The sequence below is a fragment of the Cheilinus undulatus genome, linkage group 17, assembly GCF_018320785.1.
Source record: "Cheilinus undulatus linkage group 17, ASM1832078v1, whole genome shotgun sequence".
NCBI lineage: Eukaryota > Metazoa > Chordata > Actinopteri > Labriformes > Labridae > Cheilinus > Cheilinus undulatus.
In genome coordinates, this window is record NC_054881.1 from 26,236,703 (window position 1) to 26,257,720 (window position 21,018).

A 21,018-nucleotide genomic window follows, 5' to 3' on the forward strand; every position below is an offset into this window, starting at 1 on the left:
GCCTGATTGAGACCTATCCACACAGAGTCAGTGCTGTGATTGCAGCCAAAGGTGCATTTACGAAATACTGACTTGAAAGGGGTAAATATTTATGCAATCACCTATTTTACCTTACAAATTTTTGTTTGATTTGCACAACTTAGAAATCTGTTTTCACTTTGATAGTATTTTTTTTTTGTCAAAAAAGCCAAATCCTATTGATCATAATTGATTTATAAAATCATTAAAAGGCTAAAACATCAAAGGAGGTGAGTGCTTTTTATAGACACTGTAAGCATGGATATAAGCAGTGCCAGAAAGTCAGTTGCACAGTTGGGTATATCGAATTAAAAAAAAAAAAGATAAATTTAAAGGGGAAAAAACACAGATAAAGTATATTGGAGTAAAAAAAATGACGAGATATGTATTTTTTGCTTAAATGTAGCTGTATTCAATCTTTGTCTACACAAGTTTAACTGTGACTTCACACCTTTCTGTTTGGGTGGGATTTTTTTTAATCACTGCAGGTCTTTTGAGGTCAGCCTGTAGTTCTGCTCGCCACCAGATGGAGAGATGCTGTGTCACGATTGTTGTATCAGGACACCCCTCCCCCTCTCTCCCGCCTCCTTCTCTCCCTTCTCTCTCTCCTGCAGTGTGGTTACCTTGGCATGTATGTCCCAATATGTATGTTTTCCCCTTATAATATGGCAACCTTAGACATTTATGACAGTTATTTGCAGTGTTATTATGGTAAAAAGTTATGTTTATATTCTAAAATATGTGTTTATATCTATTTGTTGCTTCACACATATTTTTTTTTTACTGTAGCATCACTAATTCTAAGCTTAAATAAGAAATGCTAATGCCAAACTCAGGACAAGACTATCCTGTAACAATTATATCTTTTCCCTTCATGCTTTTATACCTGTCTATCTTTGCCTTTTCCCTCCTGAGCATATTCTCATGGATCTCTTCATTTCCATGCCTCTTTTCTTTGTCGGTGCAGTGTAAGCCTATAGAGTCTGCATTGTCAGAGTTTGGGGAGGAGCGCTTGCGCCAGAGCTCATCGTCGTGCTATAAAAGCCTGAGCCGCTGCAGCAGCAAGCAGTCGAGGCTTTAACCTGAGCCCTTCACACACCTCCTCACTCACTCACTCATACACAGAGAGGAGAGGGAGAGCAGCCTGCCTTCCAAACACAGTCATGAGTAGCATTGGATATGACCCCTACTACTCCTCCTCGTCATACAGACGCTGGTATGTCGAGGCTCCCCAACGTGTAGTGATGACTAGAGGGAGGACCCACTCCGTCTACTCCTCACATGCTTCCCCAATGTCCTCTTCCCGTCTGCAGTACTCCTCTCCCAGCCGGGTGCTGCTCTCCTCCTCCTCGCCGGCCTCTTCCCTTGAGCTGGAGCTCAGCCAGGCAGCCCAGATCAGCTCGGAATTCCGCACCATTCGCACGCAGGAGCGCAGCCAGCTTCAGGAGCTCAATGACCGCTTTGCTGGTTTCATCGAGAGGGTGCGTGAGCTGGAGCAGCAGAACCGAGCCCTGGAGGCAGAGTTGATGCTGCTGAGGCAAAGGCACACTGAGCCATCCCGTCTGAGAGCACTGTACGAGCAGGAGGCCCGGGCTCTGAGGGCAGCTGTAGAAGAGGCCAGGGCAGAGCAGCAGGCTGCCCTAGGACAGAGAGAGCGGCTGGAGCAGACCCTGACAGCCCTGCAGGCTCGGTATGAGGAGGAGGTGCTGGCTCGGGAGGAGGCCGAGGGCAGGCTGATGGATATGCGACGTGAGGCCGACCAGGCTGCTTTAGCCAAGGCTGAGCTGGAGAAGAGCATCGAAACTCTGCTGGAGGAGCTGGCTTTCCTTAAGAGGATCCATGAGGGAGAGGTGGCTGAGCTTCAGGCCCAGGTCCAACTGGGTGTCCAAGTGGCAGTGGAATCTGAAGCTGCAACCCCTGACCTCTCCGGGGCTCTCAGGGACATCCGGTCTCAGTATGAAAGGCTGGCTGCAAGGAACATGCAGGCAGCAGAGGAATGGTTCAAAGGAAAGGTGGGATCCATGACTGAAACCGTAGCCCAGCACAGTGATGCAGTGAGAAGCTCCAAGGACGAAGCAGGAGAGTACCGACGCCAGCTCCAGACCCGGCTGCTGGAAATCGATGCCTGCAGAGGCCTCAATGAATCCCTGGAAAAACAGCTGCATGAGATGGAGGAGAAACAGAGTGCTGAGATTGCTGCTATGCAGGTCAGATGAGGCTGCAGGTGAAATCTGAAATGATATGCTATTAATTATCCAGACGTTTAGTTTGTGGAGCAATACTTTTAAATCTCAGTGTTAACCTTCCATGTTTTGTGTTTATTAAGTATAAAACTCTTGACTTTTCCTTCTTTGTAGGACACCATTGGAGAGTTGGAAGGGGAGCTGAGAGGCACTAAACAGGAGATGGCACGCTACCTGAAAGAGTACCAGGATCTCCTGAATGTCAAGATGGCTTTGGATATTGAGATTGCTGCATACAGGTGATAAGCAACAACAGTTAGAGGGTGAAATCCTACCCTGTAATGAGAAGAATCAAAGACATCTAACCTCTTACAATAACTAGTTTTACTGAGATGTTTCAAGAAGTGTTATTTAATTATGTATTTAGGAGAAATTAACAAGGTCACATGAGGTGAAAATATCTGTTTAAATTTTAAAAGGCCCAATTTGAGAGCATTTACAAATTCACAAAATTTCTGTTCATATTGTAAAGATAGGGTTGAAAAGTTAGAAGCTATATATAATTTAATGAAACATTACTGCATTAGAAAAAGCCAAATAAAGACGAATGAAAGTCTCTGCTCCTTTAAGTTAGAATCCAGTGTCAAAGGACCATTAATATGGCAGCAAGCATCATGAACATTTCAATGCAGTGCAGCCAGCTGTTGCAACTAAAACCCCAAACATTCTCCTCACAGAGTCATGTGATTGGTCTTCGATATGCAAGCTTACCCTGATTGGTTGTTTGATTCAGACCTGATCATTCAAGGAAAAAATTGTATAATATCTGAAAACAGAACCAGATTCATGGTGAATAGCCATCTGCCACAGCTGTGCTGGGGTTGTAAAGGGAAAGAGAGAGATGCAGAAATGGAAATGCAACACAGAAAAAGAGAAAAGGGAGATGTAGAAAAAGAGAGAGAGATACAGAACTAGAAGAGAGGAATGTACAATAAGAGAGAGAAGAGAGATGCATATAGAGAAAAGAGATACAGACCGAGGGAAGAGGGGTTGCAGAAAGAGAGAGAAGGTATATGCAGAAATAGAAAGGAGATACAGAAAAAAAGAGAAAAGTGAGATGCAGAAATAGAAAAGAAGGAGATACCGATAGAGAGAGAAAGGAGATGCAGAAAGAAAGAAGACTTTTGAATCACTAAACAATCAAAACCCTTTTGTGACTTGCTGCAAATGTCAGTTACAATTTTCAAACAGGACATAGCCAGCTGTACATGCACCTTGGATTTAACTCTGTCTTTGCACAGCCTGGTTTAAGTCCTCAATCTTTACACTTCTTTATTACTCTTGACAATAACCTGGCCAGAGCTGTATAGCATTATGTTGATGTTCTTATCCCTTCCCTCCAAAAATGTAGAATAATAGGAGTTATTTCCACAAAGTAAATGCTGTCCTCTGTGGCATCTCTATAGATGAATTAGCTAGCTATGCTGCAGGTTCACCTACTGCAGGTACACAACATTCAGAGCTAACCTACTACAGTATAAGTGACAACCAAAAATTAATCTGAGAACTTTTTAACAAATTACCCCTAACACTGGTATTGATCAACAACTATTACTTTGACCAAAACTTAAATGATATAATGTTATAAAGTGTCATTTTAATTATAATTTATCTCTTCCACTGTTTTTTACAGGAAGCTCCTGGAGGGCGAGGAGTCTCGCTTCAATGTGGGTCTGGCTGGGGGCGTGTCCTCTCTGTACAGCCACAGTTTTTCAGCACCTGCCTTTGCCCGACCCGTCCTCTCCAGCCTGAGCTCTGGCACCTCCTACTTGATGACATCACGCCTGCTCAGCTCCAGCGTCAGCACTACAGAGGGTATCATCTCTGCTAGCCAAGCCCAGCAGGCTGAAGCCGGCCCACCTGCAGAGGAGGAGGAGCAGGAAGAAAAGGAGGAGGAGAAGGAGGAGGAGGAGAAGGAGGAGGAGAAGGAGGAGGAGGCAGAGGAAGAGGGAGGGGAGGAGGAGGTAAAGGAGGAAGGAGAGGAGGAGGAGGACAAGGAAGCGGAGGGAGGAGAGGAGACAGAGGAGGCAAAGGAGGAAGAAGAAAAGGAGGAAGGAGAGGGAGGAGAGGAGGAGGGTGAGAAAGGAGAGGAAGAAGAGGACGAGGCTAAAGAAGGAGCTGAGGAGGCAAAAGAAGGAGAGGAGGGTTTGTACATCTTTGTCAGTATTCTTTAATTTTATTCTCACATTAAATACATGGTAAGTTCTATTAATTCTTTCAACTTTTAATGTCAGGTGGTGATGAAGAGGAGCAAAAGGAGGAGGTGACAGAGGCAGCTGAAGATGAAGGAGAGAAAGACGACAAAGGAGAAGAGGAGAAGGAAGAAAAAGAAGAAGCACAAGAAGAGGCAGCAGCAGAAGACACTGATGATAAAGCTGAGGAGGCCAAAGAAGACGTAAAAGATGAGAAGGAAGAAGCAACAAAGAGTGAAGAGAAAGAAGACAAAACTGATGCCAAAAAAGAAGACAAAGAAGACGCCAAACCCGACAAAGAGAAGGAGAAAGCTGCCCCAAAGCCAGATGACAAAGCTGACACCAAAAAGGAGAAAGTGGAGGAAAAAGCAGCTAAACCTGAGGCTGCTGAAGAGAAGAGCACAAAGGAGAAAAAGTAAGCCAGCTGCACCAGCAAATGTCAGTCGAGTCTGTCCATTAGCTCAATAACCAGTAGCGGCATCTACGCTATCCTGTCAGTACTGCTTGTTAACATGGTGCTCAGTAAAACAGTCCAAAAGCCATTTACAGCAACAAATCGAGGTTAACTGCTTGCAAATATTCAAAGTAGTCCGTAAAGGTCCGGTTACACAACTCATGATGATTCAATTATGCATCAATGCTGAATGTAAAAGTGGGTGTGAGAGTTTTGGGTGGTTAAATAAACACCTCTTAAAGCCACGTGTGTCTTTGATTATGAGTTTGGTGAAGAATTATCAAGACCTGATCCAACTGACAAGAACAAAACACACAGCACATTCTTTAACTTCATGTTTGCATCTAAACCACCAAAACAAATACTTCATTTACAATAAATTCATTCTCATCCAGATTTTCATTTAATCTTGATTTTATTATTGAGGAAATATGTGTAAAACAGTGATTCTGAATGTTTTAAGGTGTGTAAAGAAACTGGTTACAGTGTCTCACCTGTCACGATGTTCATTTGTTCAGTACATCCCAAACAACCTCTCCTCACCTTAATGGATAAGAAATATAAAACTTAGCTTTTTTTCTTCTCCTTTCAAGAGTTACATCTTATCTCACCTTTAAAGTAATATGGAGGATGAGGAAAATGTGGGGCAGAGGACAGACCAATAAACAGCCTTAGATCTTTAGGTCAGGGTCACTTCAAAGCTGAGACCCATATCTGGCATTATCTTGTCAGGGACACTCAGTGCTGGAACATCTTGAGCGCACTGAATTGGTCTTTTACGTCACCTTTTAAAACTCACTTTTACAGACTTGCTTAAATATGATGTCACCTTTATTTTTTTTATTCAAAAACTTTTGACTTTTTCAGGCCTCCTCTGTATAATCAGATTGTTGTCTCTTAATTTATTATTCCCTACATTCCAGCTTCTGCTCTGTCTGTCTGAGTCTATTTGCCAAAATGTCTTTGGGGAATAGACTCCATCTTTATGAACTTGAAGGGGTGGTGAGGCCAACAGCAGGATAGGATACCCCCCTTATGGAGTCTAGCTACTACTATGGCAGTAATGGTGGAAGGAGTAGGATAAAATGACTAAGAGACCTCTGAGGAGCTTGACTCAGACAGTGAAGAGATGACTTGGAAGTAGCGATGAAGGAGGTGAACCTGGACACCGATGAGATGGAATGGAGGTGGCTGGGGTGGAGGAGAGTCGCAGCGGTTGTTTTGAAACAACGACCGACAGAGGAGCGAGAACAGATTTTAAAATGTGTCAGCCACAGGATGATTGGACTGAGAGAGGTTGTGGCTGAAAGGGACTGGCTCAGAGCTTAAGGGTGTACTCACACTAGGCCATCCTTACCGTGCTTGGGCCCTTTTCAGCCTAAAGTCTGGTACATTTGGCCAGTGTGAATGTAATCATTCCGTGCTTTGGCGCGGCACTCTTCGCAGCCCTGGCACAGATGGACGAGGTGAGCCTAGGCACGGCATGGATGCAAATGAAGGAGCACAAGCAGGGAATGTGATGTAGTGTGAGTGACAACAAGAGGACCCCCCTCAGAGAGCCCACCAGGCAGCAGCTGCATGCTAGAGACAGCAGGATCCCAGCCCAGTCCACATTTCTGACCACTTTCTGGCAAAGTCAGGCTTCAATTACTGTAAGAGGATTTTTGGTTTGTGAAATGAAGCTTCTTCCCCTGTTTTAGTCACAAACAGCAGCTCACAGGATAACAAACACCTTTCATCCTCCATGTGTAAAGGAGAGTGCCAATTACGCGGACAAGTGTGTGCCAGGGTTTAACACATGGCTGATTTAACCTCTCTTATTAAAAAAATATATAATGTCAAACTATCATCCACTGAAATAACTTACCTCTAATTCTATTTCATGTCACCAAGAAGTGAAAGTGGGATCTTGATCGCTGATGTTTGAACGGAGCATCGTTTATTAATCCTGAGGCGTTTTCACCTCCAGCTCTCATCAGAGGGTTAAAATTGCTCTTGTCACGGTAAAAAGAACTTTTAACTGAACATTTAATCCTGCACTGGACGCATGAGAGCTTGTTTTGTGCATCAGGCATCCAGGATTACACTGAGAAAAGGCACAGTTTGTGGCACATAAAGGAATTCCAAGGGGATTCAGATAGGATAAGCACACACAGAGGAATGACTGTAGGGGCTCATACGAGTTAAAAAGTCAGGGTTTCATTCAGCAGAAGTGCTTGGAACTCTGATCAGGCTCCAGATTATATGCTGTGAGCGATAACTCTCTCTCTCTCCTCACAGGACTCTGTATAGTTAATGTAGCTGATTCCAGGTCAGGGGAAATAATTCTGGTGACAGATCAGGTATCATATAAATCCATGTTACGTATCCGTTTTCAGGCCTGGATGCGTTGAGCAGTGTGTGTGCGGGCCAAAGGGGGGACAGGGGATGGGGTCAAATGGGCTTCAGCATGGTTAGAATACGGCATGGTAAGGATGGCCTAGTGTGAGCACACTCTAAGTGAGCCCATATCACACCCATATTGGCTGATTACCAGAGCAGGAAATGGAGCAAGAAAAAGGGAGACGTGTGAATGATTTCTAATGATGAAAGGATGTATGGAAATGAAAGTCCTCCTGCTTGAACTTGAGCTAAGCTTTATTTAACCATAGTTTAAGACAAAAATACAAAATTAAACAGAGTAAGTTTTAGATGCAGAACAGTGAAACTTCAAAAGAGTTCAAAACAGGAGCTTCATAATCAACTATGGAAATTCTGGGATTATTGGTGTGATTAATTAGAAAATGTAATCATCAATAAATGAACAATTTTAATTGCAATAAATCTGAATTTCTGTAGTTTAACAATTTCAATTATGCTCCCTCTTTATTACATACTTCATTTTCCACTATTTTGCATTTAAAACTTCTTCTGTGGGCACCAGTTTAGCTCAGTTGGTAGAGCAGAGGCCCGCATACAGAGGCTATAGCACTTGACACATTGGTTGCAGGGTCAATTTTTTTGGACTGTTTGGTGCATGTCTTCCCCCACGCTCTCTCCACATGTTTTCTGTCTCTCTTCAGCTATCCTGTCTAAATAAAGACTTATGTTTCACTCTGCACCCTTCAGAGGTGTCAAAAGTATTCTTCATTCATTACTCAGGTAGAAGTATAGATACTAGGGTTTAAAAGTCTCTGCCACGGACATCTTTGTACTAGGCCACATACATCTGCTATTTCCTTGCTGGAGTGTGATGTGATTTGTGTCATGTCTGAAGGTGCAATGGATCGCATACAAACCAATAGGGTGTCAGAATGGTACTATGTTTATACTTCTCATTCAACCACAATCAAATTCACTCTATGCAGATGGCGCGATTTATCTGGATAATTTTTGGGTTTTTTATTTGTGTTTTTTTGAACGATGACAAGCCGGAATGAAAACAAGCTGAAATGAAATAGGAGTAATGAGGCTATTTTTAAATGTAAGGAGTAGAAAGTACAGATAATTGTGTGAAAATGTAAGGAGTAGAAGTAAAAAGTTGGCTGAAAAATAATTACTCCAGTAAAGTATAGATACCCAAAATTTCTACTTAAGTAAGGTAACGAAGTATTCGTACTTCGTTACTTGACACCTCTGGCACCCTTTTATTCACACATTCATTCACTGGTGGCAGAGGTGGCTATAGAGATTTTTTAATGGCATTCACATGCAGCCATACCCATTTACACGCCACCAACAAAACAGTAGGAGCAAAATTGAGGTTAAGTGTCTTGAAAAGCAACATGTGACTGCAGGGACTGGGGATCAGACCCACATCCTTCCAACTGCAGGAAGCCCTCTTTACCAACTGAGCCATAGTCACCTAGATGTCTTTAACTAAGAGTCACTGATTTCCTGTTTGAGTAACGAGCTGCTTTTTGAAAGAAAATAAAGAACTTTGGGTAGATTGATGAGTATGAAATGAACTTAACCACAGAAAAAAGAAACTTGTTATCGACTGAAAACGGATTATTAAAGGGGTAAATGTCTGTAGGTTCTCATTCAACCAGGTTATCATTATTCAAATCTTAACCAAGGGAGCAAATGGAATTAATTGAGGTTCTTGCAACTCCAAAGGAGAGGTTAAACATCTTTAAAACCTCAGTCAAGTTTAGTTGCCCCCTTGACAAAGATTTGGTTAAATGGGTAAATATTTGGTAGCACAATGTACAGGTTGTCTCTTCACTTGTCCACTAAGTTGTCTGTGAGTTTTTTAATACAGTTTTTATTAATTTAAATCATATTAATGTAATACAAAACCCCACACATGAAAAACAAGACACAATAAAAACATATAATACTAGAAAAGCACTCGGAGAGCGCAGACCTCCGCCATTAGCCCTATCTCCCAATAGTAAAGAATCCTTTAAAAAATTCCTGGATCCAGACGGTGATCCGGATCACTCCCAAAATCTAAACAGTTTTTCCTTATTCCTTTTCTGACATTTCCTGAAAATTTCATCAAAATCCGTCCATGAATTTTTGAGTTATGTTGCTAACAAACAAACTAACAAACAAACTAACAAACAAACTAACAAACAAACTGACAAACCCTGCTGATCACATAACCTCCTTGGCAGAGTTAAGAATACAACACAAAAACAAAAGTCATAACAGCAGAGAGCTTTTCAAACTGAAATGAGACATTAAAGTTCCTGTAAAGTGATTTGATAAAATCTTTATTTTAGGTTTGTTTTGTGACATGTCACTGTGTTATGAACCACCACCCCAAATTTCAGTCATCGAAAACATCTCTAAGTTTGTACAACTAAGCTTCAAAATCATGAAAAATGAGGCAATCAATCTGCTCTGTGATGGTGTGGGTGTGTCACTTGAAAAAGCTGAAGCCGCACCCAGTCATGAAAATACAATTCTCTCAAATTTTACAAAATGCTTCTGTTTACAACAAACTTAGTCCTCACAAAGTTTGAATTTTACTTTACGGGAACTTTAAGGAGCAGTGGTTTACTTAATGTACACCACTGTGAGTGCAGCGAGATGTTGCAGTGGCTTAACCAAAGTGTGCTGAAAGGGATAATATGTGTGATATATTGATTATAATATGATATACATATTGGCATCTTGACAGCTCCGTCTATCTATCTATCTGTCTATCTATCTATCTATCTATCTATCTATCTATCTATCTATCTATCTATCTATCTATCTATCTATCTATCTGTCTGTCTGTCTATCTATCTATCTATCTATCTATCTATCTATCTATCTATCTATCTCTCTCTCTATCTATCTATGTTACTGCAGGTCTTATACAGAGTATTAGTAACATTTTAGACTCTGTGTAATGACTATAATATATACTCTCCTCTAATCAGCTAAGATCCCCTCCACATGCTGATGCCTATTATCCTCTGATATCTTAAGTCACCCAGCAGCTGCTCTGTTATTACACTCCCCTGAGTAGACATTAACTGTTTAAACATTAGACAGTCTGCAGCAGCAGTGCACCACCCGGGTGGTGCCACTAGAAAGTGTCTTTATATACTGCTGCAGATATTTCTTTGCACCCAGCCAGTCAGCACTATCATCTACCATCACTTATTTTTGTTTTATGATGTTGACAAAATAAAAGAAGTCATATATTTAAAACCTCCCAGCAAGCAAGTTCAGCAGCTCATCGATCAAAACCAAGGATGGAGAGAAAGCTCTCAGCAACACTTGTAACCATATGCAGGGAGATAAATCTTGGCCGTCCTTTCAGCATGATCAGCGAAACATTATCACAGGTTTAACAGAATTTTAATATCCCTTGGTGTTAGAAATTGACTAATGGCATTGTATTGGTATACATCAAGAAACTTTATGATGAGGAAAGTTACCATCTTGTTTGATTACTTTATTTTTGATAACTTTATATGCAAAACTATGTTCAAAATCTGTATATGATGATGAAATGAATATCTCTGTTGAAAATCAATACTGTGTTAGTGCATGCTATGACTACTGCAAATGGTGATATTTTTAAGTTATTTAAGGTTATTTAGATATGCTGCCATTGATTTTAAGATTTAAATCTGTTCATTTTACCATAAATATCTATTATATAGCTCTTTTCTGCAACGTTTGTATAACCTTAGCAGCAACTCTAATGTTATCATTGTTTCCTGGATACATTAAAAGTGCATATGCTTAATTTATATTTATATGAAATGACACAACACCATCTTTTGTTTTCTTCATTATGACATTTATTGAGCAAATGCTGCTGGGAAATCGTTCATGATGAGTAAAGTCATGGGATTGCAAACAGTAGCACCTCATTTATTTCTGTATTTAAATTCAAGTCCATCCTATGCATACAAGAATGCATGTAATGTGCGCATTTACAGTTTTATTTTTTTCAGTTGCACTCAGGTAAACATAACAGACACGGATAAAAAGCATGTTTAAGGCTAGGAGTTTCTTCAGGTTTAAGCTTTTACTGCTTCAGTTACTGGATGTATATGGTCATGTGTTCATCATATCGCTGCCTGTTTCTTTCTTCACTGTGTGTTGTGTATTTGTTGTTAGATTCTTTTTGGCTCAGTTGGTATCTTCACTTGTCAAGTAAGGCTTCTTCAGTGAGACCCTCCCACCTGCCTGTCCCCTTCCTTTACTTAAACTCAAAAATCTCCTCAACACTCATAACAACTCTCACACTGTCCCACCCAAATATCACGTATTCCTTTAACATATGTACTGTTTTTACAGTGTATTTCTACCATACATACAGATATGAGAGGAAAATGTTCCCCTCTCCTGAGCTAGCATGCACAGACCCCCCTCCCTCCCTGTGAGCTCACCCCTGAACAGCAGAAAGAAACAAAAAGAGGATAAAATGTCTCAGTCGCTTGCTCCTGACCGCATCTGCAGCGAAGCCCATTGAAAGCTGTCACTCAACATGCATTTTTGAAGTTTTGTAGCATTAAGTTTTCGGCTTCTCTCTATGCTTTGTTTTGTATGTTTGAGAGTGGTTATCTTTATTACGTCGCTCTAGCTGTATGATTTTCTTTGTTATGTTAGTTCTGGTTTGATTGCTTGTCTTCGGGTCTTCTCCTCTGGCCCCCTCCTCCTCTGACCCCCTCCTTTGCTGGATCAGCCTCTTAGATGTTGCTCAGTCAGCCTCCGTCACCTGCTTGATAGACTGAGTGGAGTGCTTCTCCGTTTTCTTGCTGGAGACCAGCTTCTCCTGCATCACCTCCTCGACCTCTTCTACCTCCTTCACCGTCTCGGTCACAGTGATGGATTTGGTGACGTGCTTGGATCCATCCTCTCCGGTTGTGATCGTCTCCACCGTTTTGGTGATCACAACCTTCTGGCTACCGTCTTCCTTCACTGGGCTCTCGTCTACACCATTAGCAATCACGTCGGATTCTTTTTCCTCTTCTTTCTTTCCTTTCTCCTCTGGGCTGCTCTTGTCTATGTCACCATTCATTGCCACGTCTTTCTTTTCTACCTTCTTCTCTTCTGTGGCGTCACTCTTTTTCTCTGACTTCTCCTCTGCAGCCTTTGGAGGTTCAGGCTTGGCGGTTTCTTTCTTTGGTGATTCTGCTTTAGGAGATCCAGGTTTGGGGGATTCGGATTTAGGGGACTCAGATTTTGGAGAGCTTGGTTTTGGGGATCCAGCCTTTGGAGATGCAGGCTTAGGGGATTCGGATTTAGGAGACTCAGGCTTAGGTGATTCTGACTTTGGGGATCCAGGTTTAGGAGATTCAGATTTTGGAGAGCTAGGTTTTGATGCGTCTTTCTTGGCAGGCTCTTCTTTCTTGGCTTCAGGTTTTGCAGATTCTGTTTTGGGAGCTTCAGTCTTGGCTACGACTTCTTCTGACTTCTCTGCTTTTACCTTCTCATCTTTTTCCTCCTTCTTACCTTTGTCTGCATCCTCTTTTTCATCTTTCTCATCACCACTCTTGGATACTTTATCACTTCCAGCATCATCCACCTGATCTCCACCTTCCTCTTCAGCACCGCCTTCCTCCTCTCCTCCACTGGCCTCCTTATCTCCGGCCTTCTCTTTGTCAGGGGAAGCTTTAGACTCTGGAGCTTTAGAGCACAGCACTGTCTCTTCTACTTCCTCCCCTTCCTCTCCTCCCTCTTCTCCTTCATCTCCTCCCTCTGCATCGTCACCCTTTTCTCCTTCACCCTCTCCCTCTCCTTCACCTTCTTCTTCTTTCTCTCCCTCCTCTTCACCTTCTCCCTCCCCCTCTTCTTCCTCATCACCACCTTTTCCTTCATCATCCTCCTCCCCTTCCTCCTTTGTGGGTTCACTTGAGCTAACTTTGGCTTCGGTGGCAGCTACAACTTCCTCTTCCTCTTCACCCTCTGCTTCTCCTTCATCACCTTCACCTTCTGCTTCCTCTCCTTCTCCCTCAGCTTCTCCTTCCTCTTCTCCTCCTTCCCCTTCTCCTTCCTCTCCTCCATCTCCAAGTGTGGCTGACAGCTCTTGTGCGATCTCTGCCAAGGCTTCGTCAATGTCGGTTTTGTCATCCTCCACCCTTGTCTCCTCGATAATCTCCTCCACAAACTTGTGCTGCACCTTCAGCTTGGGGGCGTCAGATTTAGGCTTTGAGATTTTGATGCTGCCAGGTTGGCGGTATGGGAAAGTGCTGAAGTGGGTCTCTTCACCCTCTAGGAGTTTCCTGAAAACAACAAATGTATAATGGTGCATTGGTTAACCACTCCTGTATCAGAGAAATAAATATGTGTAAAACTTCTATCAATGGGATTTCTTAGCCTCTTTTTAAGAGTGAAGTGCATGTAATCAACAATGTTATTATAACTCACAAAATTAACAAAATTACTAACATGGACGAACACTTTCAGAAGTGAAACTGAAATTAAAAAAAGTTTTACAAAAATAAAAAATTAACTAAAACTTTTTTGTCTGCTTACAAAACCAACTTAAATGAAATGAGGGACAAAAAATCTTTAGTTTCCTTGACTGCAACATACTGACACTGGCACTGACATACTGACACCCAAGCCCCGGGAGTTTAACATGGCCCAATTTGATTGGTCAGTGCTTCGCATAATTGTAATTTTAGATCTTGAGTTGTATTAGCATATCATTTTTTTATTATTAAAACAAAAAAGTGCATAAATGATCACACAGATCTCAGACACTCCTCTTGCAGACCACGACTGTGAGTTATTTGCTGATACAATGTACCGCAAATAACTAGAAGTGGTTACTCAAATGGTGGCTTGCTTTAGCTACCTAGCTTTAGCTACACTAGCTAAAGCTAACATAGCTATGCTAGCTACATAGTAAATGTTACCAAGTAAGTTAGCATAGCTATGTTAGCTTTTAGCAATGTAGCTAAAGCAAACTTAGCAATGTAGCTAATGTAGCTTAAGCAACATTAGCTCAGTAGCTTTAGCTAGTAAGCTAACATAGCTATGTTGGCTTTAGCAAATGTAGCATAAGCTAACATAGCTAACATAGTTTCATTAGCATAAGCTACATTAGCTGCATGAGTGTTTTCATGGAGGTCAGTGTTTTCTGTAAGCAGACTGTGTAGTCTGCTTTAGTTAATGTATGTCATTAATTTTGCAGGTCAGGTTTGAAATGCACCCTTTCATGTCCCCATGAGCCTGAACCCTAACAGGAAGTTTGATCTGATTTTATTTTGAAGGTTTTTGCATGTCTTTCTGTAATAACAGTAGCCTCTCTGACATCATTGGTCTGCAGAGGTCAGTGTCTGAGAGAGGTGGTCTGAAGCCAGACTGTGTTGGGGTGAAAAACTAAAACTAACTATAAAACAAATAAAAACTGAACTGAGATGAAGCATTTTTGCAAAATAAAAACTAAAATAAAAAAAGATTTAACCGAAATTAGCCTATTTTTTTCCCAGTTTTTGTTTTACTTTTATTTTTTATGAGTTTTTACTTTTGTTTTGTCATTATTATCATAAATCCAAGCAATGATAATAATTAAAACTGATATTGATAAACAAAAAAGTTTTTATTCATTTTCTTGCATGCTTTTGTTAATCATAATAAAACCAGGCCATTATAATAATAAAAACTGAAAGTGATGAAAAAAACTGTAAAGGAAATGAAAATAAAAACAAATGGAATAAATTATAATTATTAGATTATCATTATATACCTGTATGCAGCAATCTCGATATCCAAGGCCATCTTGACATTGAGCAGGTCCTGGTACTCACGCAGGTGGCGAGCCATCTCCCATTTGGTGCTCTTGAGCTCATTATCCAGCTGGTGAATTGTCTCCTGAGATTAGAAAAAGAGCAAATGCAACACAAGGTTGATTTAATACAAGTATTTGCAGGCAAAATCTAAAAGAGTGGTTCACCAGACTTCCCCTTGCAGACCCTTTCCAAGATCTTAAGTCATTTTCCAAACTCATCCCTCTTCTTTTCATCCATCCACGTTCAAAAACTTTGTGCTCTTAAAGCTGTTGCTTTAATTTATTCTGACGCAATACAGTATTCTAGAGATTCTGAATGCCTCATTTTCAAGGACAGCCTACACACTCGTCAACACACACACCCCCGCCTCCACCCCAGAATCTCAGTGGTGTGATGTAAGGACACAGCCAATAAAGGCATCGACCCGGGCCTCTGACTCAGCAAGAGAAAGAGACAGAGAGAGAGAATGAGAGAAAGAGGGGGAGAGTCTGCTGCAGTGACTCTCTTTAACTCTTTCATGACTCTTGGGAAGCGTAAAAAAGTCAGCGCAGAGTGGTGAGCAGTGATGAGATCATAGCAATCATTACGCAGCAGAAAATGTTTTTAACAGCTCTCTAACCACCAATAGGATCTGTTTTGCTCATATTCACAACTTCTGCTATATTCCTGACCCTGAGGTAAAACTGCGTCACTGAAATGTATTAGAATGAAACATATATCACAATCATTATCACATGTTAACATTACAACAATATTATTGCGGTTTAACTGCAAAAAAAAGTTTAATGAATCACAAAACATCAAATAAATATCCTTTACTACAATGGCACAGATAGATTAAAGGTCTTTTCAGGTCATTACGCACGGCTCCCAGTCTGCCTTGGCGCTGTTTCCCTACCTGCAGGCTGGCCAGGTCGCTGTTGTGGCGGTCCTCGATTTCATTGAGCTGCCTCTCCAGAGAGTCCCTGGTACCGCGGACAGACTCGAGCTCCACCGTCTTGGTCTGCAGCTGGCGGCGGTAGTCGGCGATCTCATCCCGGGCGGACTTTAATGCGTCCTTGTTCTGCTCAGCAGCCTCCGTCAGCTTGGTGTAGCGGCACATGAACCAGTTCTCCACCTGCTGCAGGTTCTGGTTGGAGTGGCCCTCCAGCTCGCAGCGGATCTCCCGCAGAGCCTCGGTGATGTCTGCCTTCTGGAGGTCTTTCCTCTCCACGGTCACCTGAGACGCCTGGATCTGGGCGATGAGGTCGCTCACCTCCTCTTCGTGGTTGTTGCGGATGAAAGCGATCTCATCCTGCAGAGACTGAACTTTCTTCTCCAACTCAGACTTCATCAACTCCGAGTCGCCCGTGTCCTTCTTCAGGACGCGGATTATCGCCTCTGACTCCTCCCGGATGCGCGCCTCCTCCTCGAAGCGGTCCCTGAGCCGCTGGATGTCCTCCTCGATGTGGTCCGTGTCGAGCTGGATTTGAGCCTTTTCATGGTGGATCTGCTCCAGCATGGAGCGCAGCTCCTGCAGCTCCTGGTCGTAGAGGTCTCCCAGCTGGGTGCGGGATACCTGCTTCTGCCGCAGAGCCTGGATCTCCGCCTCGATCTGCTTGTTCTGCTGCTCCAGGAAGTGCACCTTGTCGATGTAAACAACGAAGCGGTCATTGAGCCCCTGAAGTTGTTCCTTCTCATTAGATCGCTTGTAGTCTCCGTTCAGAATGGGGCTCTGACTATAATCAACGCTGTCGGCGGAGCTGAGCACCGTGGAGCTGTAGGCTCGGGACACCGGCATGTTGACGCTCCTCTTGTAGGAGGAGGTCATAGTGGATCCAGGGCTCGCCCGGGACCACGACTGGGAGCGGAAGCCGCTGGTGGGAGTGCTACCAGTGCGGCTGTAGCCATAGCTGGTCCTAGTATCCATATTTCTCCTAAAGGGGCTCCCTATCGAGTCCACCGGGTAACTCATCCGGTCAGGCTACCGTGGGGGAGTGAGCAGGAATGAAGGGGAACAGAGCAGGTGGAGGAGGCGACGGTGGGTGTGGGTGTATGTGTGTTATGTGTGTGTGTGTGCAGGTGAGGGGTGTATGGCTCTCACAGCGACTGAGCACTCCTCTGTCTGCTCCTTATATATGAGAGGCTCCGCCGCTAACGGGCAGTCCAAGCACTTTTGTTCCGTCCATTGATGGAGGGGGGGTGGGCGCGTGCCCCTCACAGCGGAGCCCAGTGCTCCCAGGTCCCGCTCAGTCTGAACCACGTGGTCCAGAGCTGCTACATGAGAAGTAAAACCCAGAAACATACATTTCACGTTCGAAGAAAGTTTCACATTATCTCAAACGTTGATCTTATTTGACTTAATCTGATAAATTCATCTGTATTGTGTCTTCCTTAAAAGTAGCCATTGCTAAATTGAGTCAGACTTTCAGCACCATGGACAGCAACATTCAAACCAATCTGTCAGAACCAATCCCTCCATTCATTGGTTTTCTATATATGCAATAAACAGCTAATAGACGTGGACAGTTCTCAATAACATCTATCTATCTATCTATCTATCTATCTATCTATCTATCTATCTATCTATCTATCATCTATCTATCTATCTATCTATCTATCTATCTATCTATCATCTATCTATCTATCTATCTATCTATCTATCTATCTATCTATCATCTATCTATCTATCTATCTATCTATCTATCTATCATCTATCTATCTATCTATCTATCTATCTATCTATCTATCTATCTATCTATCTATCTATCTATCTATCTATCTATCTATCTATCTATCTATCTATCTATCATCTATCTATCATCTATCTATCTATCATCTATCTATCTATCTATCTATCTATCTATCTATCATCTATCTATCTATCTATCTATCTATCTATCTATCATCTATCTATCTATCTATCTATCATCTATCTATCTATCTATCTATCTATCTATCTATCTATCTATCATCTATCTATCTATCTATCATCTATCTATCTATCTATCATCTATCTATCTATCTATCTATCTATCTATCTATCATCTATCTATCTATCATCTATCTATCTATCATCTATCTATCTATCTATCATCTATCTATCTATCTATCTATCTATCTATCTATCTATCTATCTATCTATCTATCTATCTATCATCTATCTATCTATCTATCTATCTATCTATCTATCTATCTATCTATCTATCTATCATCTATCTATCTATCTATCTATCATCTATCTATCTATCTATCTATCTATCTATCATCTATCTATCTATCTATCTATCTATCTATCTATCTATCTATCATCTATCTATCTATCTATCTATCTATCATCTATCTATCTATCTATCTATCATCTATCTATCTATCTATCTATCTATCTATCTATCTATCTATCTACCATCTATCTATCTATCTATCTATCTATCTATCTATCTATCTATCATCTATCTATCTATCTATCTATCTATCTATCTATCTATCATCTATCTATCATCTATCTATCTATCTATCTATCTATCATCTATCTATCTATCTATCTATCTATCTATCATCTATCTATCTATCTATCTATCTATCATCTATCTATCTATCTATCTATCTATCTATCTATCTATCTATCATCTATCTATCTATCTATCTATCTATCTATCTATCTATCTATCATCTATCTATCATCTATCTATCTATCTATCTATCTATCATCTATCTATCTATCTATCTATCTATCTATCATCTATCTATCTATCTATCTATCTATCTATCTATCTATCATCTATCTATCTATCTATCTATCATCTATCTATCTATCTATCTATCTATCTATCTATCATCTATCTATCTATCTATCTATCTATCTATCTATCTATCTATCTATCTATCTATCTATCTATCTATCTATCTATCTATCTATCTATCTATCTATCATCTATCTATCTATCTATCTATCTATCATCTATCTATCTATCTATCTATCTATCTATCTATCATCTATCTATCTATCTATCTATCTATCTATCTATCTATCTATCTATCATCTATCTATCTATCTATCTATCTATCTATCTATCTATCTATCTATCTATCATCTATCTATCTATCTATCATCTATCTATCTATCTATCTATCTATCTATCTATCTATCTATCATCTATCTATCTATCTATCTATCTATCATCTATCTATCTATCTATCTATCTATCTATCTATCTATCTATCTATCTATCTATCTATCTATCTACCATCTATCTATCTATCTATCTATCTATCTATCTATCTATCTATCTATCATCTATCTATCTATCTATCTATCTATCTATCTATCATCTATCTATCATCTATCTATCTATCTATCTATCTATCTATCTATCTATCTATCTATCTATCTATCTATCATCTATCTATCTATCTATCTATCTATCTATCTATCTATCTATCTATCTATCTATCTATCATCTATCTATCTATCTATCTATCTATCTATCTATCATCTATCTATCATCTATCTATCTATCTATCTATCTATCTATCTATCTATCTATCTATCTATCTATCTATCTATCTATCTATCATCTATCTATCTATCTATCTATCTATCTATCTATCTATCTATCTATCTATCTATCTATCTATCATCTATCTATCTATCTATCTATCTATCTATCTATCTATCTATCTATCTATCTATCTATCTATCTATCTATCTATCTATCTATCTATCTATCTATCATCTATCTATCTATCTATCTATCTATCTATCTATCTATCTATCTATCTATCTATCTATCTATCTATCATCTATCTATCTATCTATCTATCTATCTATCTATCTATCTATCTATCATCTATCTATCTATCTATCTATCTATCTATCTATCTATCTATCTATCTATCATCTATCTATCTATCTATCTATCTATCTATCTATCTATCTATCATCTATCTATCTATCTATCATCTATCTATCTATCTATCTATCTATCTATCTATCTATCTATCTATCATCTATCTATCTATCTATCTATCTATCCATCTTTTTTCACTTAAATTTTTCAGATTATCAAAGTATAACCAGAGTAAATACAAACTGCCTTTTTAAATGATGATTTTATTCCTAAAGGGGGAAAAAGTTTTCCAAACCTACATGGCTCTATGTGAAAAAGTAATTGCTACACTCCCCTTGTTAAATCATGCAGAAAGTCACATTTTTAAGAAAGCTTTGTTAATTTTTTCTATCTATCAAGATCTATTGATTTGGCACATTTTTACCTCTAACTATTAAATTTAATATTTAGATTTTTTTCATTTATTCTAAAAGATTTGAAAGTCTAAATCAGTGATTCTCAACTGGTTTACCTTAAGGACCAATCACTACCCTACTCATGATAAATCATGACCCAAATGTCCTACATTTCTCTGTCATAACTAGATATTTTTTTTAAAGAAAGTTGGTCTGTTTTGGAATTAAGATAGAAGTAAAATGTAACAGATTGAAGAGATAGTGACACTTCTTTCCAAAATCAAAGCACATCAGATTTTTTGCTACATACTTTTTTTCCGGGTACACAACAACAACCAAATGGAAATGGCTTCCCAGCACACTTTTGGGTCCCAACCCACCAGTTGAGAATGAATGGTGTAAATTACCATTTGAAGTAATTTTCATTTCAGTGAATCTATCTTAATTGTCAAATAAAAGTCATATTTTAGTTTGATTCTGCACTGATTAAAGTAAAGTAAAGTAAAAAATATTAAGAATATATAGACTTTTTAGGCTTATTTTTTTTACTTGACCTCATATGCAATTCTTAAACAAGTATTAATAGAGTGACTTTTGGTTGCTTTGATACATCTTCTGGTTTATTATCCTTCATAAGTCAACATACGTACCTACTGTAGACTGTATTACTGTATGGCTTCATTGTATAAGATTTCTAGGCCAAACAAACATA

The 21,018-nt window shown here is 40.1% G+C and overlaps 2 protein-coding genes across 2 annotated transcripts; one reads left to right on the plus strand and one right to left on the minus strand.

Moving 5' to 3' along the window:
- Window positions 1-1,106: 1,106 nt before the first annotated feature.
- nefla (neurofilament light chain a) lies at window positions 1,107-5,146 on the plus strand. The gene is made up of 4 exons (XM_041811215.1): window positions 1,107-2,225; window positions 2,376-2,500; window positions 3,895-4,406; window positions 4,496-5,146. Exons 1-4 carry the CDS (start codon window positions 1,182-1,184, stop codon window positions 4,870-4,872), a joined length of 2,058 nt encoding a protein of 685 aa, XP_041667149.1. The 5' UTR covers window positions 1,107-1,181; the 3' UTR covers window positions 4,873-5,146.
- A 5,978-nt stretch (window positions 5,147-11,124) lies between these two features.
- Window positions 11,125-17,155, minus strand: nefma (neurofilament medium chain a). The gene is made up of 3 exons (XM_041810250.1): window positions 15,981-17,155; window positions 15,040-15,164; window positions 11,125-13,567 (listed from the first exon to the last, which is right to left on the minus strand). Exons 1-3 carry the CDS (start codon window positions 17,034-17,036, stop codon window positions 12,043-12,045), a joined length of 2,706 nt encoding a protein of 901 aa, XP_041666184.1. The 5' UTR covers window positions 17,037-17,155; the 3' UTR covers window positions 11,125-12,042.
- Window positions 17,156-21,018: the final 3,863 nt, after the last annotated feature.

What these genes read in the sequence shown, in the direction of transcription:
- nefla (XM_041811215.1), top strand. Translation starts at nt 1,182, where the DNA reads ATGAGTAGCATTGGATATGACCCCTACTACTCCTCCTCGTCATACAGA. An exon ending in CTGAGATTGCTGCTATGCAG is followed by an intron (nt 2,226 to 2,375) that starts GTCAGATGAGGC and finishes CCTTCTTTGTAG; the next exon opens with GACACCATTGGAGAGTTGGA. An exon ending in ATTGAGATTGCTGCATACAG is followed by an intron (nt 2,501 to 3,894) that starts GTGATAAGCAAC and finishes TGTTTTTTACAG; the next exon opens with GAAGCTCCTGGAGGGCGAGG.
- nefma (XM_041810250.1), bottom strand. Translation starts at nt 17,036, where the DNA reads ATGAGTTACCCGGTGGACTCGATAGGGAGCCCCTTTAGGAGAAATATG. An exon ending in GCGACCTGGCCAGCCTGCAG is followed by an intron (nt 15,165 to 15,980) that starts GTAGGGAAACAG and finishes TTCTAATCTCAG; the next exon opens with GAGACAATTCACCAGCTGGA. An exon ending in ATCGAGATTGCTGCATACAG is followed by an intron (nt 13,568 to 15,039) that starts GTATATAATGAT and finishes TGTTGTTTTCAG; the next exon opens with GAAACTCCTAGAGGGTGAAG.